This window comes from Phyllostomus hastatus, unplaced genomic scaffold (assembly GCF_019186645.2).
Source record: "Phyllostomus hastatus isolate PE091 unplaced genomic scaffold, TTU_PhHast_1.1 phas_scaffold_193, whole genome shotgun sequence".
Classification (NCBI taxonomy): Eukaryota; Metazoa; Chordata; class Mammalia; order Chiroptera; family Phyllostomidae; genus Phyllostomus; species Phyllostomus hastatus.
Window position 1 is genome coordinate 13,656,417 of NW_025334015.1, and position 16,836 is coordinate 13,673,252.

Genomic DNA, 16,836 nt, shown 5'->3' on the forward strand with positions numbered 1-16,836 from the left:
GGGTCAACTGTAGTAGCTAGTAGCCACCACTGTTCTCTGAACCTCATCTCATTCTTCTATTCAAGGTCATTAAGGTGCATTTTGGGGGTGGGAAGAGTTTTGCGCCAAGCTGATTAGCTTCTATCTGTGAGCTTTTCTTGAGTTTAGAAGTGTGCCTTAGGCGTCTGTGACTGTTTAGCTTGAACAATTTTTGTCCATAGAAATTTCCCAAAGGGACAAAAGTCTTGTACTGTCAAAACCTCACGGAACATAAATGTGTCTATAAAATTGTTTTTCAGATGACCAGGAAATCTGTAGTTGGGTTGCATCTTTGTCCAATTATGAGAAGCATATCCTAAAGCAAAAAAAAGGAAGATGAGCTTCTCTGCAGAAAATTTTAAGAGGATCTGTTTGCCAGCCTCCAAACAAATAAGACCAAACTGACCTCAAGCTCTTAGAATATTTTGAGAATACATAGATGACAGTATGGGTTCTCTGAGCCACAGGAGCAGTGACAAGGAGGGCAGATAAATGTTTGTTTTTTAAGGGTTGTACTCCTTATGCGGTTTCAACCAAGGGACAGCCTTCTTCGTTAACATGTTGGCCTTTCCTGTCAGAGTTACAAGCTCTGTGACGACAATTTCTGGTCTTTCATTCCCTGTTGTATCTCCAGTGCCTAGCCCATAGGAGGCTCTGGGTACATATTTATTGAATTCACCAAATAAACAAGAAGAAGAATTTTGGCAAGTATAAAAATCTAGAGCACTGTTACTTAAATGTTAATCCAAAAACAGACTTTGAAACCCAGTTTGAAAAATACTGCATTGAAAATTAAGCTCTGACCTCACTCTGAGAGACTTAGTGTGAATGTAACTTGAAGCATAGAAACCAACGTGGCCAGTGAAGTCATAGCCTCACACAGTTATGAGGTGAAGGTCCCCAGTTTGTGTTCGTGAAAATAAAAACCTTAAAAAATTCTCAGAGACTCCCAAAGCCCTAGAAGCAGACCTTTAGGTCCCAGGTTCAGAAATGGTGACTTAGAACAAGTAATTCACAAATCTTTCGCTTTATTGTTTTGATGAGAACGGCCAAAAGACATTCAATAGTCCTTTTTGCTTTAGATTATACAAAACAGAAAGAAAGTGGTACAGGGAGATGCACCAGGAGGAATCCTTCGTCAGACTAATGCAGTGAGCTCACTTAAACGTGAGCTCGTGTCAGAGGTTCACAGGGAAGAAACACCACGTGCATCAGTTATATTTCTGGTCTCGTGTATGAAATAACCTATCGGACTTCAATTTTGAAAACTCTGATTTTGAAAGGAGGGGAGAGGTATATATAACTTAAGTTTTTATTTTTCAGGAAGCTTTCCCTTAATCATAGTTTCAACATGCTGAGGTAGCAGTTTTCCTCTCGTCATATGAAGGCCTCAGAAAGCTGGGTTCTGTGCCAGCCTTTTCCCTGGCCACCTTCATGAACAACCTGAGAGCACATCGCTCCCCTCCCTGGGCTCTGCTTCAGTCCTCCTGTCTGTGCCGCGGGAGTGCTAAGATTGTAAATATTGAAATCGAATGAATAGCTTTTGGATTGTGCTACCAAAGTACAATCTTGAAATATTGCCCAAGTGATTATGCATGTTTCTAAGCACACAGGATTTTACCTTAAAGTCAGATAGAAACATTCGTCTATTGCTGCAAAGAGTTTCATTTTGAAGTCTGACCTGTTGATGTTAATATTTGTTCGATCATTTGGCCAAAAGGATGCGTTTGAGATCGTGTTGCTCCTCTGATGTTATGTTGCTTTTTGTTTGTTTGCCAGAAGAAAATTTGTCTGCTAACAGTTCCCACCTAATTTTGGAGTAAGGTCAATGATGAAGTGGTTTTTTGTCTGGTCATTACACGATTTTTATCCTTTCATATAGGCCTTTTCTTCCTATCTCCGTCCATCAAATATTTGAGCGCTCCCTGTGTGCAAGCAAGGCTGTCCGCTAGACGTTGGAATGAATGGAAGTCTGAGCGCTTGCAGCGCAGTTGAAGCCTGTGCACACACGTCAGGGGGAAGCTGTAGAGACAACGCAAGGAATGGCACACAGTGCAGCACCTGATTAAGTGTCGTACACGGAAGTGTTCCCGTGCCGCACTAAAGCAGACAGTGCGTGTGCTGACTGACTTCAGAGGAGGGAGGGCGTACGTCAGTCAGTTTGTGCTGTAGCAGTCGAGAGATCTCCAGACTTGGAATCCGTGAGAGTAGAGCCATGTGCTGTATTCACACTTCCGTCAGTCTGCTGCACTACAAAACTCATTCTCGAGTCCCACGTTTTTTGTTTTTTCCCAAAAAATCTGCCTCCTGAGAGTTGGCTTTACGTCTTTGAAACTGATGCACTCCTCTGGCTTTGCCCGGAGACGCAGTGCGAGGTGACTGCGTGACTGGCACTGCTGGCCTTCGCTGCATCAGTGCCGGTGCTCGCTAGTCCAGTCCTGTTCACACGTGGTGAGCAGTCTTTTGCCCAGCAAACGGGGGTGGAAGTGTTGGGGGCGTTGCTTAGATTCATTCATCAGTAATTGTCATGATCTTTGGAACAAATTTCATACTTTAGCAAACAAATCACAGTATAGTTTATTTGGTCTTTTGATTTTGCTGTCAAGCCTCGTCGTAAAAACCAATAGGGCAAAGGTAACTAACTTGGAGCCAAATGCAGGGCCCTGCATAAGCATTTTAATAGACTGCCGCCCCCCCCCCCCCCAGGGCTTTTACCTGACATTTGCAGTACCACTGGAAGAGCTCTCAAGGCAGATTTGGTCAGATTTGTTTCCTGTCCTTTCTCCCACACTCAGTTTCTGTTGTTCCCATGCCCACTGCCACCTGAGAGCTCGTGAGCTCCCGTTTGCTTGTCTGCCCGTGAGTCTGACAGGGGCTTGGTGTGCATCTTAAAGGAACATAGTTGCGCACCGCATAACGACATTTCGGGTTGATGGAGGTGTACCAGGTAGCCTATGTATATGATCAGTAGTTGCAGGCTCTGGTACACTTACCCTCTGGGTGTGTGTAAGCTCACTCACTGGGTGATGTTTACACAATGAGGAAGTCGCCAAACAGCGTGTTCCTTAGAGCTCACCTTCGTTGTCAAGCTGTGCGCAGCTGTGGCCCTAGACTGCCTACCACAGACGCACAGTGGGGCTCCCAGTTCTGTCAGTAAGGGGCCTGACAAACACATGTTGGAACTGAATGACAGGCTTCTGAGTTTTATTTTAATTAACTTTAAACTATACATAGCCACATGCCATTAGTGACTGCCATATTGAATAGGGAAAAATTGTTATTCAGAGTATTAAAGAAGTCTTTATATTATGAAAGGATTCTCTTGGCTACACACTCGAACCTCTGTGGGGAGTTCAAGAGTCCTTTCTTCTTGCACTCCCTGTCACTTGACCCGAGTAGGAGGAACCTTGATAGAATCAAGAGAAATGGTCCACCATTCTAGGAGGAAGAGCCTGTAGCCCAGGAATAAAGCGTTGTCACCTGTCAGCCGGGACAAACAGGGTTGTGCTCCCGGTCCTCTGGGGCAGTGCAGTCCAGTGCAACTTGCCGTGGTGACATGCGTGTCCTGCGGCCACCAGCCGCAGGTGCTGCTGAACATCTGAGATGTGGCCCAAATGACTGCGAAATGGACTTTTTAATTTAGCATAAATTTAAATATTTGTGTGTGGCTAGTGCTCATTGTATTGGCCAGACGAACTTTTTTGCTTAGGTATTCCCAAAAGAGTTTTGAAATCCATGTACTCTCTTGAACATTTTAAAGCTGACACTAAATTTTTTTCATAATCTGTTTGAAAGTTTCCAGGATATAGGACATAGTAAATCTAGTGTGAGATGAGGATTGGCTATAAAATTTATTGGAGAATACACTGTGAATGTAAAAAGTCCACCCAAAGTTCTTATCTACAGGTTCTATTAAATGTATCTTGAAAATGTTGATGATCAGACAGTGTTCCCCTTCCACTTAAACAAGACAGTATAGGTATGACTAACCTGTCTTTCTTTGGTTATTCTAAATTAAAGAGCCAAGCCTCACACCTAAAAAATACAAGACTGGGAATGACCTGGATCCCTCCAGTTCTAGGGTTCCTCAGTCAGACATTAAAAAGGTGTATGGGTAGCCCCACTGAAGACCACTGCTTTAGAAGGCTGAGCATCCTTTCAGTGTCTGTCTTGACTGATTAGTGGGCCTGTGAGTTCCACTGTCCTTAGGAAACAGGAGAGGTTTAACTCGCTATACGTATAACTAAAACAAGTATCACAACAATAAGAATACGGTTCACACTTATGTCACACTCGATTGGAAGATTCATCTCAGGGTTACTGGGAGTACTGAGGTCAGAAATAAGGACTTGTGTTTTCATGGTTCACCATAAATATTGGAGCACCTCCTGCAGGAGGCCTTCGGAACACAGCAGTGCACCTGCCGTCATGGTGCCCGCCTTCTGGCGGAGGAGTCAGACTGCCCTCGCGGCAGTTACAGAACCGTGGGCTCGTCCGTGTGTTGCATTGGTGTTAATGCCAGGGCACTGCAGGTGCACGTACAGGAAGGGCCAGTCGTGGGCTTTTAGGAGGTGGGTCCTGAAGGTGAAGTGGGACAGAACTGGGCAGGAGCAAGTGGAGACAGATGAGCAGTTGGGGCACTATCACTTAAAGTGGTGCAGACTACAAACACAGTAAAATATCATTGGTTCAAGGATCCAAAACTGGAAGCCTCCAAATAATGCAGTTGTTCCAAGCAGTTTGTAAGTGATCAGTGCTTTAAAAAAGTCATGCCTTCCCATTGAAGAGAAATTTGCTATGCTGTGGCATTGGGTAAAGGTATGAATTAGAAGCTACAAACAAATGAATGACTGGTGGTATCAAAGAAACATGCAGAAGGGCAGGGAAGGCGGTTTGGGGATAACAGTGTAGCATACATACCAATTCCAGATAATTTATGTTTGATAAATAACTTAACAACACTCATTACAGTTACTCTTAAGTACTTAATTACAGATTAATCTGTAATTTTAGGACCGTGTAAATGTAACTACTCCGTAACTGTTAAGCGAGAGCTCGGCACTGCCGCCAGGTAGAAACGAGGTGGTGGGCCGGATAAAACCAGGTGGCGCGGCCCGAGCGCCTGGTGTGTGCCCCTGTGTGTCACACTGTGTAGCTCTAGATGGCTGGGCCTGGGGTGTGCAGGAGAGGGTGGAGGCAGGTGGGACGTTGTCAGAAATGAGACTGGAGACGTGAACAAGAGGTCAGATGATGTGCCAAGCAGTTTACCCTCATCATCAAAGAGGCTGAAGCTGGAGAGGGACGTGGTTCGTGTTGGGTTCTAGAACTGGCGGTAGTGTGGAGGATGAACGGAAAGGGGTGAAACTGGGAGCACACGGGTCAGTAGAGGCTTCCTGCAGGAACGTGGGTAAGTGGGGAAATAAAACAGTGGCAGTGAAAATGGAGAAAAGGGGACCGGTTTCAAATGTGTCAGCATCAGTGGGGCTGTCTGGAGAATCTGAAAATTCTCCCTTATAGGAGTTGTTAGATCTTAACCTGCCACAAAGCTCCCAGGAGCTGCCGTGCCAGCTTACACAGAGGGGCATCGTGGTGCTTCACAGCTTCGGGCTTTGGAGTTGGTTCTAGAGCCCAGTGAGGTCCAATGAAAGCCCCGTTTTCGGACGGTCCTGTCTCTGTCACCCCTCAGACGTGCTCTGCACAGGCTCTTTTGGACTCACAGCTGCTCCCCTGTCTTCAGAAACGACAGTCCTGCCTCCTTTTTCCCCTCTCCTCTCTTTTTTAAACATTACCAGAGGACAAGCACTAAAATTCAGATCTGAAATTTCACATGTTAATTGTCACGGGGCTCTCGAAGTTTGGGCTCGTATCACTAGGTTAAAGTAGAATAGCAGTTTTTTCCCCCTTTGGAAGGTTACATGTGTAATGTTTTAAAAAATGGGAGAAAAAATTTACTGAATTTCAAACACAAAGACCAGTACGATAAAGAACTTTCACACTTTAAACAATTGGTCGTTAGGTACTTTAAGTCTATTTCTGGGATTCATGCAGCAGGTTCTGCTTGCCATTTGCCAATGCAAAGCTTCCTTCATTGTTCAAAACTGAGGCTTAATGAAGTTGTGCCTCGCGTGCACGTGTTACAGATTATCCAGAGTTTATAGTCTTTGCGGAGTCTTCCCCCCTCTGTGGTTCTGAATAATTGAGAAATGTCTGCGTATTGGAGAAAGACATGGAATTAAGTCTATATGACACTCACCCATTTGTAGTTGAGAGCATCCTTGAGAACTGGTGGAATTTTTTACCTCGTCACTCAGTGGGGTGTGTGGTTACTCCTTAGGAAAGTACATACCTGTGTTCATTCTCAGACACTTTAGGAATAAACAGCTATCATTTTATTCTTATATACATGTTCTTGGCTGTACTCATAAATGATGTGTTTTGAGCCACCAAATTATACTTCAATATAAATTGATACAATAGAATGGAAGTTATTTATTTAGATGTTTTCTAGTTGCAATTTATCAGCCTATGTGAGATTACTTTGTTGTAATGGCTTGAATTTTTAAAGCTTACAGTACTGTTTCCCTGCCATCTACTTTCAGATTACTTCATTTATCCACTAACTCAATTATGTTTGTAACTGTAAAACTAGAATAAAGTTTGTATCTTCCGCAAACTGCTTTTATTATTATTACTTTAATTTGCAATTAGTTTTCTCTAAATGGAAAACCCCAGTTTATGACTTAGGGAGTACAATAGGTCACAAAGCAACTCAATCTTATGTTTGATCTCTCAGGTGCCATATACAATCTGAAGGGATTTTTATTCATTTCATTCATTCATTCATTCATTTAGCAAAAATCTATTGGGCTACTTCTGCATGCCAAGCATTGATTTAGGTGCCGGGAATACATCAGTGAACACAACCAAAAGAAAAAAAAAAAACCTGTCTTTAAAGAGTTTACATTCTGATAGAAAACAATATAACATTTAAAATACTTTCATTCACAACGATTAACGCAATAGAAACCCCTTAAAAGATGATATTCCTTGATATCAGCCTTATTGACCTTAGAAAGTTTGAGCTCTCTACCTCTCATTATGCACAAGATATAGAAATACCTTTGCTTTTGCTTTATTAAGAATGATTTACATGATTTTTTTTTTAATTCTTCACTGGAGGGTATGTCTACGATTCTAGAGAGATGAAGGGAGGGAGAGAGAGAAACATCAAGGGTTCCCGTGGGCTGCCTCCCGCACGCACCCTCACGGGGATCAAACACACCACCCTGTGCGGTGCCGGACAGCGCTCCAACCACCTGAGCCACCGGGCCAGGGCAAGAATGATTTATATGATTTCATTTTCTGCCCTTCTTTTGGGGTTATGTGCAGCTGTCCCTGAGATTTGCCCTACCAGCCAACAACGGGCGGAGGGGGCGGAGGCGTTGCTAGTCACCATTCACTTGTTCAGTATGGAGCACCCCGGTGCGGGGTTCCCAGGTTCGGACTTGAGCAAAACCAGGTGATTTGCATCTCTCTTGTGCAAGTTAGGGAACGTGGTTAATAGTTAGCCTTTGAAAAAGATCAGAGTTGTGCCAGTTTTAGAACAGTGTAAAATAATATTTTTTCTCTGTATAAGTAATATAAACCACATTAAAAATTCAGATGATAAATCAATGGAAAAATTTAACTTCAGCATAACCACATATTCATGAAACATTTTTTGAGAAGTGATGATGTATCTGATTTTAATTCCAGTAAGTTTCCATGCACCAAAAAATAAATGAGAGGTCTACATGTTTTTTGTTTTATTGAACTCCAAGAAAATATATGGGTCATTCCTAGTTTTGATGTGATTCATGCTGAGTTTTGCCTGCCTCCTGCTACTTGTTAGTAGTTGCCTAGTGAGCATGGATTACTTTTTTCTCCCTTTGTTGTTTGTTTGTTTTTTTAAGATTTTGTGTATTTATTTTCAGAGAGATGGGAAGGGAGGGAGAGAAACATCTACTGGTTGCCTCTCACATGCCCTCCATCGGGGACCGGGCCCCCTGGGTCCGCAACCCAGGCATGTGCCCTGGCTGGGAATTGAACCAGCAACCCTTTGGTTCGAAGGCTGGCGCTCAATCTACTGAGCCACACCAGCCAGGTCTTTATGTCAGTGTTTTAGTCACCATATTCCTGCCAAGACTGTTAACCTTTGAAAATTGATTGCTTTTATTTATAAAAGAAGAAGTATGATTAAAAAGTTGAAGGAGCTGTGATAATATATCTAGGTGTTTCTGAAACTGAATAATAATGGGTGGGCAAAATCATGTATATAACAGTTACTTAAAAGTAACAAACCTAATTCTATATATAAAGCCCTGTTGCATACATATCTCACATGTTATCAAAGAAAAATAACTATAAAATACTTTAAGTACTAATAAAATAAAAATAAAATCAAGCTAGTATTCCTTTAATACTGGAGGACATGGGTTAGCGGAAACTTACTTGTTTTTCCAACAAGATTTTGATACTGAGTGCTACAGTTAGGTTCTTTGAGTTTGTTATTTCTGCCATTAGCTTTATGGTAAAACTTTGCTGCTAGTATTTCTCCATTTGAACTAACCTTTATTCATAAGGTACCTTGGTGTTCACATTGCATGGCTCTGTCATTTTGTAACAATATAATAGGTAACATTTACTGAGTGTAAGCTATGGGACACTGTTTAAAATGCATTCCTTATATTTTTTCATTTAACACTCACAAGTCTATGCATGAAGTACCGTTTTAGCCCCACCTTACAGATGGAGAAATTGAGACAAGAGAGGTTAATTTGTCTAAAGTCACAAAGCAAGTAGGTAGGGAGGCTAGACTAAGCAGTCTGTCTCTGTGCTCTTAACTTCTTGGTCATATTGTTCCCTCATTAATCATCAGCCCACCTTTATTAAGTTTTGACAATTCCAGTGATATTTTGGCAACAGGGTGGTCATAAATAATCATAAACGCAATACTAAAATCATAGTAGCGCCCAGATGAATATCATGCACATGTTTCTTATAGAAATGAAAACACAAATTTTAAAAATTCTGGCAGATAATTCATGATGTCCTAAAACAACAAATACAATGAGAAACATTGATTTGGAAGTCCCTCGGAAGAATTTAAAACAGGTGTTCAAACAAAACTTTTATTGTAGAAGACATTCAGTCATTCAAGTCTTTACAGAAATGGTGGTATTTATTGGACTACCAACTCTTAAAGGAAGTAAGTTTGAATTGTAAGAGGAGAAACCCCTTTTGACAGCAAAAGCAGGTAAGGTTGTGGCTGACAAAGGAGGCCATGGAGTGTCCACTACCTTATGCCTGCCACCGCCCCCTACTGTGGAGAGGGTTTGGGTGCTCTTCTGAGAGATAGTGGGGATAAGGTGAGCTATGTTGTGATGCATGATATGAATGCACCAATGGGGAGGAAGTGCATGTGAAGAAAGCTAACTATAGAATCGGAGAATAAGAAATCAGTGCAGGGAGTGTCGTAGTCATCCAGGTGAATATGGTTATTTCAGCTAAGTATTAAAATGAGCAGTCAGCTTCCCAGCAGCTGTAGCAGGAAGGAAAATGCAGTGACTTTATATGCTTTTCAGTGTCTGCTGAAGAGAAGCGTGCCAGGTTCCAGCTTCAAAAACCAAAGATTCACTTACATTAAATATACTCCAATAGTGACCTTGAACAAATTGCTACCTTCCTCTTCTCTTCTGTCAAGGATGCAGCACTTGTCTTCCATACACAGGCAATCACACTGCCCAGACCCCTCCTCCAGGAGTGAGATGCAAGTCAGTCCCCACAGCTGCCTGGGGCGCTGCTCAGGTGGCTTCTGGTTGGATTCCGCCCTGGAATTTCCCTTCGCCAGAGGCCGCTGTTTCCCCAAGCTTAGGCGCCCTGCCCTGGGGCAGCCTGAGTCCACTGACTGGTCAGTGTTAAAATAGGCAGGCACAGCCTCTTTGCCTGAATCAGGACAACTCTGAAGGGCCCTCCAAGTCCCACACCTCACTCTGGGGTTAGCCAAGGCCTCTGTCCAGGCTGCCTGTGCTTCAGCTCCTTTGCCCAGCCCTACCCCACACAGTCTCTCCCACGTAAAACGGCCTTCTCCCAGTTGTCTTCTGGGACCCTCTCTTTTAGCTTTATTATACAAATTAGCAATAAGAAATGTAGGCTGCTTAGCCCCAATCTCAGCACACAGTAGGCACTGAGAAAATAGCAGTTACGGATTACTTTCTTTATGTGGGACATTGAACCATATATGGAAAATGTTTGATTTTTCTAGAAGGTACAGACACTTTTTTCATATGGCCATTGCTTTTAGCAGCCCTCATGAAGGTAAGAATAAAATATAAAAATGCTGCCGAATGAGCTCTAAACAGTGTGATGAATGCCCGAATTTCTCCCTGACAGTGTTCTACGTGAGTTCAGGTTGCCCCAGGGTAGTTGCATAAACTCAGAAGATGCTTATTTTCAGGTTTTTCATAGGACAGGCATGCGTCAGATGTGCTCTTTCCATACACTTGTGACCTATAGTTTATACCATGAAAAAGAAAACCCTCTGAAATAATTCAGTATTTACCCTTAAAAGATAAAACAATTGACTGCATCTTGACCTAATACTTGTACCCATATTTTCTTGATGGAGGATTTCTAATAACCTTGATTTTTAGATGATTTCATCCAAGTGTCAAGATTATTTATTTTTTCACAACCAAATACATAAAATTTACTAATAGAGAAATCTGTATTATAGATTATCTTTGCATTATAGATGGTAGGGTTTTGTGTTTTTTTTTTTTTTTTAGATTTTATTTATTTATTTTAGAGGGGAAAGGAGTGACAAAGAGAGGGAGAGAAACATCATTGTGTGAGAGACACATCGATTGGTTGCCTCTTGCACGCCCCCAACTGGGGACCTGGCCAGTAACCCAGGCCTATGCCCTGACCTGGAATTGAACCTGGGACGTTTTGGTTCACAAGCCAGCCCTCAGTCCACTGAGTCACACCAGCCAGGGCTATAGATGGCAGTTTTTAGTGCCATTTGAAGGTCAGGTTGTTGGCATCAACTCAACACCAACAGGAATTCCCAGTTTGGGGTGCAGTGAAGAAGGAAACTATTTATTGCCAGCAGCTCGATTGTGACGCGGCAGGCTGTGAACACTACTGTTAGGAGGCCCTGGGCAGAGGCCCTCTCCAGGGAGACCGCTCTGTTCTGGGCTGCTCTATTCTGTGCCAGTTTGCTCTAGCCCGTACTGGTCCATTCCAGAGAGATCTTTGGTGTTTCAGCCCCAGAAGTCCCTGCCCCTGGTCCCTGATTGGTCTGCCCTGATGCAAATTAGCTCCAGATCCTCAGTTTGATTGGTCCAGGGGGCACTGTGTTGATTGGTCAGAATAAAGTCCACTCTGGTTTGTTGGAGAGGAAGCTGATGGGGACATAGCTGCTTATCTCCAATTAGATGGGGAAAGCCTCAGTCCTATTGTTTGGCATAAGATTCCAGACACTCCGACTCACAGGGCAGAAACAGTGCAGGCAGGCCATCGGGTGCAGAGGCAGGCAACTGCATGCAGGCGTCCCTGAAGTACAGTTTGTGTGAGAGGCCCCTGTGCAGAAATGGCTGCAAGGCGCTGTGATTTAACATTAGAGCCACGTTAACCACCAGGAGCCCTTCTTCGTAGATATTTTCTTTTGGGGGGCCCACATCAATAAGAAAATATCTACAAAACTGAGAGAACAACATCATGGGCATATGAAAAAATAGAGTAGCCTCTATTGCGAGGGAGGGGGAGGGCTTGCGCTTGCTCTGCACCATTTCCCCTTTAAACACTGATCTCAGGGATGGAAGGACGTACCGTTGTGGTTGGGAAGCAGTACAGTACAATGCCAATATCATACCGATACAGCTTTGTGAGGTTTTTGTGATTTGTGTGTGTGCATGTACATGAGCAAGTCTTAATTTTTAGACATGGGCGATTATGGAACAGTTCGTGCTTAATGCAGGGCGTTTGTAGGGGAGGCCTTTACAAATGAGTGATTCTTTTCTGCTATCCTAGAAATATTTTAGATAATTCTCTTGAGTGTGTTTTTCTGTTACCACATACTTATAAAAGTTAACATCTTTTTAAAAATTTAAGATTTTATTTATTTATTTTTAGGGAGAGGAGAAGGAAGGGAGAAAGTGAGGGAGAAAAACATTAAGCTGCTCACAACTCAGGCACGTGCCTTGACTGGGGATTGAACTGGCCACGTTTTGCTTTGTGGGACAACATAGCCAACTGAGCTACACCAGTCAGGGTATAAAAATTAACTTTTTTTCTACTTTAAAATAAATAAGTAAATAAATAAATAATATTTTTAATTGTTTATTCTATTATAGTCCCATTTTTTTCCTTTTTGCTCTGCTCCACCCAGCCCACCTCTCTTGCCCATGAAAAGCTAACATTTTTAATGCGATCTGAATACCACTTTGAGGTGGTGCCCCAGGATGTGAAAAAGTGAGAAGAATATTCAACAGAGATGCTAATTTTAAATGTAGCAACCTCAGAGGTGACTTAGGAGGTCAGATGAAAATAACCTCTAATGCAAGTCAGTTCTTTACCAAATAACTGATCCCCCCTCCCTTTTATGGGGAGGAAGTTCTGTAGACAAATAGTTTTGTATGACTGTCTTTGATGACTGTGACCACCTGTTGCTGCCTACCTCTGAAATAGTTTGGTTTGGCATACCCTATTTTTTTTACCTGTTTTGTTCTAAATAGAAAAGCATTTGATTCCATATCTAGAAGGATTCTTGTGTCCCAAAGAAACCCGTAAACATAACCACGCATATTAGGTGTGGGTTTTGCAGTGTTGCTGCCAGTGTGAGCTCTGTGTGAGTTCTGTGTGATTCACCCGCAGTGTAAGGCGAAATGCTTGTGGCCACACGAGTATAGTGCCTTGAGCAATGGAAGATGTTTGTTTGCACAATCAGTATTGTCCTCCTCGAGGCAAGAGACCCTCAGCTGCTAGCACAGAGGAACCCAGAAAACTTGGGGCTTGAAACTCACCAAAAATCCAAGTTTTCTGAATTATTTGTTCTGTGCAAAAATCTCTCCTTCATGAAGACAGTACTGACCAGTTACAGACATAAAAATGAGTCGTTGACAGCCACATTAGGGAGGAAGTAGAAGCTGGTAGAACTCCGTCCTGACATTTAGTTCCCCCGCAGAGGCTGCGGCTCCCGGAGGTAAGATCCTGGTTTCCCGTGGTCTTTCTTCCGTTTGGCCCTGTTAAAATCCAGGAAACAATTGCAGTCTTTTTATGTCTTTGACAGGACGACTCTGCATTTTATAGTATTTAATGTGTAAGGCATAAGACATCATGAAGTTTGGACGAGGCTGCAGAGCTTCATCTGACAGGTGTCCCCCTCCCCCGTCCAAAGAAAAATATAACAAGAGTGGTAGATATTTTTAAAACAGCCTTGACCTCTGCAGTTAGTCTTCCTTTGTTACAGAGAAATTAATTTGCTTTGCTAATTATAGCTGTATCTATGTTTTATTCCCTTTTCTGCTCCTGCTTTTTTTTTTTCCCCCAAAAGATCTTAGGAACTCTACCCACTTGGATTTATTGATTTTATAAATATACCATAGTTGTTAAACAAGTTGCGTGATTTTCTTTGCTAAGAAAAATTTCATCTTCTTGCTAAGTGATTTACTGCTTTGAAATTACGTTAATTTGCCCTGAGTGGTGTTGCTCAGTGGGTTAGCCATTTCCTGCAAACCAGAAGGTCACTGGTTCCATTCCTGGTCAGGCCACATACCTGGGTTGCAGGCCAGGTCCCCTGGTTGGGGGTGTGGTGTGAGAGGCAACGAAGCAGGGATGTTTCTCTCACACATCACATATCAATGTTTCTCTCCCTCTCTTCCCCCCTCTCTAAAGTAAATAAATAAGATCTCTTTAAAAATTACATTAACTCATTGACTTACAAACATATCTAGCAGCCCTTACTCTATAGGCCCTATTCCAGGCACAGGGAAATGTGAACAAGGCAGGCAGAACCCACCTCAGGGAGCACACAATCTAGCAGCGTTGCTTTCTCAGTAACATGTTGTGGGTGGCGTTTGGTCGTTTTTAAATGCCAGATTCCTTTTGAAGGAATGCTTATTTGTCTTGGGGCCTTGGCTCCTTATTTGTTGAGTTGGAGAAGTTGGACCAGCTGATCTCTAAGGCTCTTTTCCATTCTGAACTTGCATATTTTGGAAGTTGGAACCTGGTTTGCCATTAGAGCCTTAGGCAGCTCCACCCACCCCGTCAATCAGTATAGTACATAAAGTTTTATAAGAGATATTTGGCCAGGGTAGTGACACAGGGAGGTAATGAAGAGTAGAGAATGCGGCAGGACACTCAGATGAGTGCAGGACGGAGTCTGAGGGCCGTTTAAGAAGACATCGCTGACCATAACGCAAACAGTTTCAATAGAATGGTAGACTAGACTTGGATCCCGTCGGGGTAAGGATTGAATAAGTGCAGGCGTTGACTGTTCCATGGAGACCCTTTCGTGTTAAAATGGGAAGATGTTGCCGCTCAGCCGCTGAGACTACGAAGGAAAGCAGTGAAGACTGACTTTCCCGTGCGCATGCGCGCTGGCTTCTGGGTCCGAGCCTCTCCCTGTTCTGAGTCGTTGCTGTGGGAGATCGACCTCGCACCTGTGTGGGGGTTAACCACGTGATGAAGGACCGGGCACTGTGTGACACAGTTGGAACAGACAATCCTCACAGCCGCTGAAACAGTTGATACTGCTTATCTCCCGCTTCTGAAAAAGATTTCTTTCCCGCAAAATAGAAAAAAAGTGCCAAATTTTTGTAAAGAGTAAGTTGATAGCCTTGAATGCATCCTTCAAGAAACGGGAATTTGGCTAATTTTGGAGGAGATATTAATGGTGCTCTAGCTAAATGGGCAGAATAGTGAGTAAACCGGATAAACTGCTTAAACTGGATGTCCCAGTCCTTAGACTCTTTAAAACCTCAGACTTGAATGAAGTCTACTGCATTTTAGGGTTTCCGACTACTACCTGTTGTATTCTTTTGTGGAGCAAACAACCAAACGGTACAGAGCAGAGGCTTTTAACCCAAGATGTCTGGTTGGTTTTAAAGGATGTAGGTGACTGGCAAGTCAGTTTGCCAGATTTTGATGGATAGAAACCCTAAGAAAATACGTAAAATTTCTGTTGGCCCCAGATGGATGGATTTTGCCTTAGATCACATCCTATTCATTACTTACATCTCGATAGATAGATAGATAGATAGATATAGAAATTCATGTCGTATTCCTAATATCCCTCTTGCTGCCTGCAGAAATGTGTATATTTACTTTCAGGGTTTTTCTTTCCTACCTATGTGCTCCACAGTCAGAAAATAAAACTAATCCAAGAAATCTTGAGTCTTTCTTCAAGACAGTAAATGAACTCGGTGTTGTGTTGTTGCCTCAGTTAACCGAGCAGCCAGTAACAGCTGCAAGAAAGCAGTAATTAAGTTTAAAGGAAGAAGATCTGTTTCACAAAGACTTTTTCCGCTTCAGAATACACGTCTGCTTCAGCTGAGGCATTGTTTTCCACACTTTTACAGTGGGTCACTGGAGATATACCCCCGGTGTAATTTCCCCGTCTCTTGTGGAATATACTCTGTGATTTTTAGACTTTGTTTGCAAACAAGTGTATTCTCTATTTAATCATTAGGCTCAAAAAAAATCTCAAATTTGTTATAGTTAGTTGGCAGAATGTTAAGATAAGCTATGTAATCCGTTTCTGGTATGGCCAGTTTAGCAACTGCGTTTGAAAATCTGTTTCACTGCCTGTTTTTTCTTATAACATTGTTTCCTGCTGTTATAACCAAGCTGTCCTCCTTGCAGTTGGACTTAATTTTTCATCTGACACCTTAGACTGACTGTTCCAAGGAACGTTTTCTGTACAACGTTTATGTAGCTATTATGCCTTATCACTGCTCCTCCTTGTCATACACCCTGTCCCACCCGCAGTCGGCTCTGCGAGAACAGTGGTTTTGTCACGGTGCTTACTTTGTGATTGAATGAAATGGGGTAAACAGAGATAACGAATGAACCCGCAGCACAACGAGTCGGCAGGCACCCGTGTGGTTTGCTTGGCCGGAGCCCTCCCTTGCCGCACCGCGGAAGAATCCTGCTCTTCGCACTTCCTGACGGTCACAGGAGGAATTGGAGGACGCCAGGCAAAAGAAACATTGTTTTTACCCCCAAAATAGCCTATATAATGTCAGAAAGGGCTTTGATGAAACCACTGGCCCTACTTTACAGATCTTATTTTCCAAGCCTTTCATTATATTATTTGCCCTTTTCTGAACTCTACAATTTCCCTCTCTTGTAGCTGGTTCGATGCCCAGAACTGAACGCTGTGCTCCAGCTGTGGCCTCACCGGTGCTGAATAGAGAGGAAGAGCCACCTTCATAGCTTACATGTGATTCCTCTGCTTACACAACCCAATGCTGGATGTACTTACTTGGGCAAGATAGCTGCATCGTGCACTGTATTCGATGTTACGTGTGCTGTGACCCTGGGTCTTTCTCTGCATCGCTGACGTCCAACCCCGTCCTGCCCCTCTCCAGTTCCCACCTCTGTTCACCCGTCCCCCCCTCCCCACCCCCGTAGACTCCCCTCACACTCATCCACAGTGAATGTCATCTTTATTCTCTCATTTCTCTTCACTCTAATCTGGCTCTTTGGCAAACTTTCCCCCTGTCTCTACATTGTCAGTTGTCAGCCCTCTTACTCCCCCCGCTTTGGTAATGGGGC

The 16,836-nt window shown here is 43.1% G+C and overlaps 1 protein-coding gene across 7 annotated transcripts in view; it reads left to right on the forward strand.

Moving 5' to 3' along the window:
• Positions 1–16,836, forward strand: part of MSANTD2 (Myb/SANT DNA binding domain containing 2) — a 28,031-nt gene that overhangs the window by 2,087 nt on the left and 9,108 nt on the right. Inside the window, exon 2 of one of the 7 annotated variants that reach the window (XM_045860338.1) lies at positions 16,412–16,501. The exons of 4 other annotated variants lie outside the window; for them this stretch is intronic. In XM_045860338.1, the coding sequence (XP_045716294.1) occupies positions 16,412–16,468 (57 nt within the window). In that variant the 3' untranslated portion in view covers positions 16,469–16,501. Of the gene's footprint in view, positions 1–16,411; positions 16,731–16,836 lie in introns of those variants that run through there. 2 more of the 7 variants (XM_045860337.1, XM_045860335.1) reach the window with 2 other exon arrangements.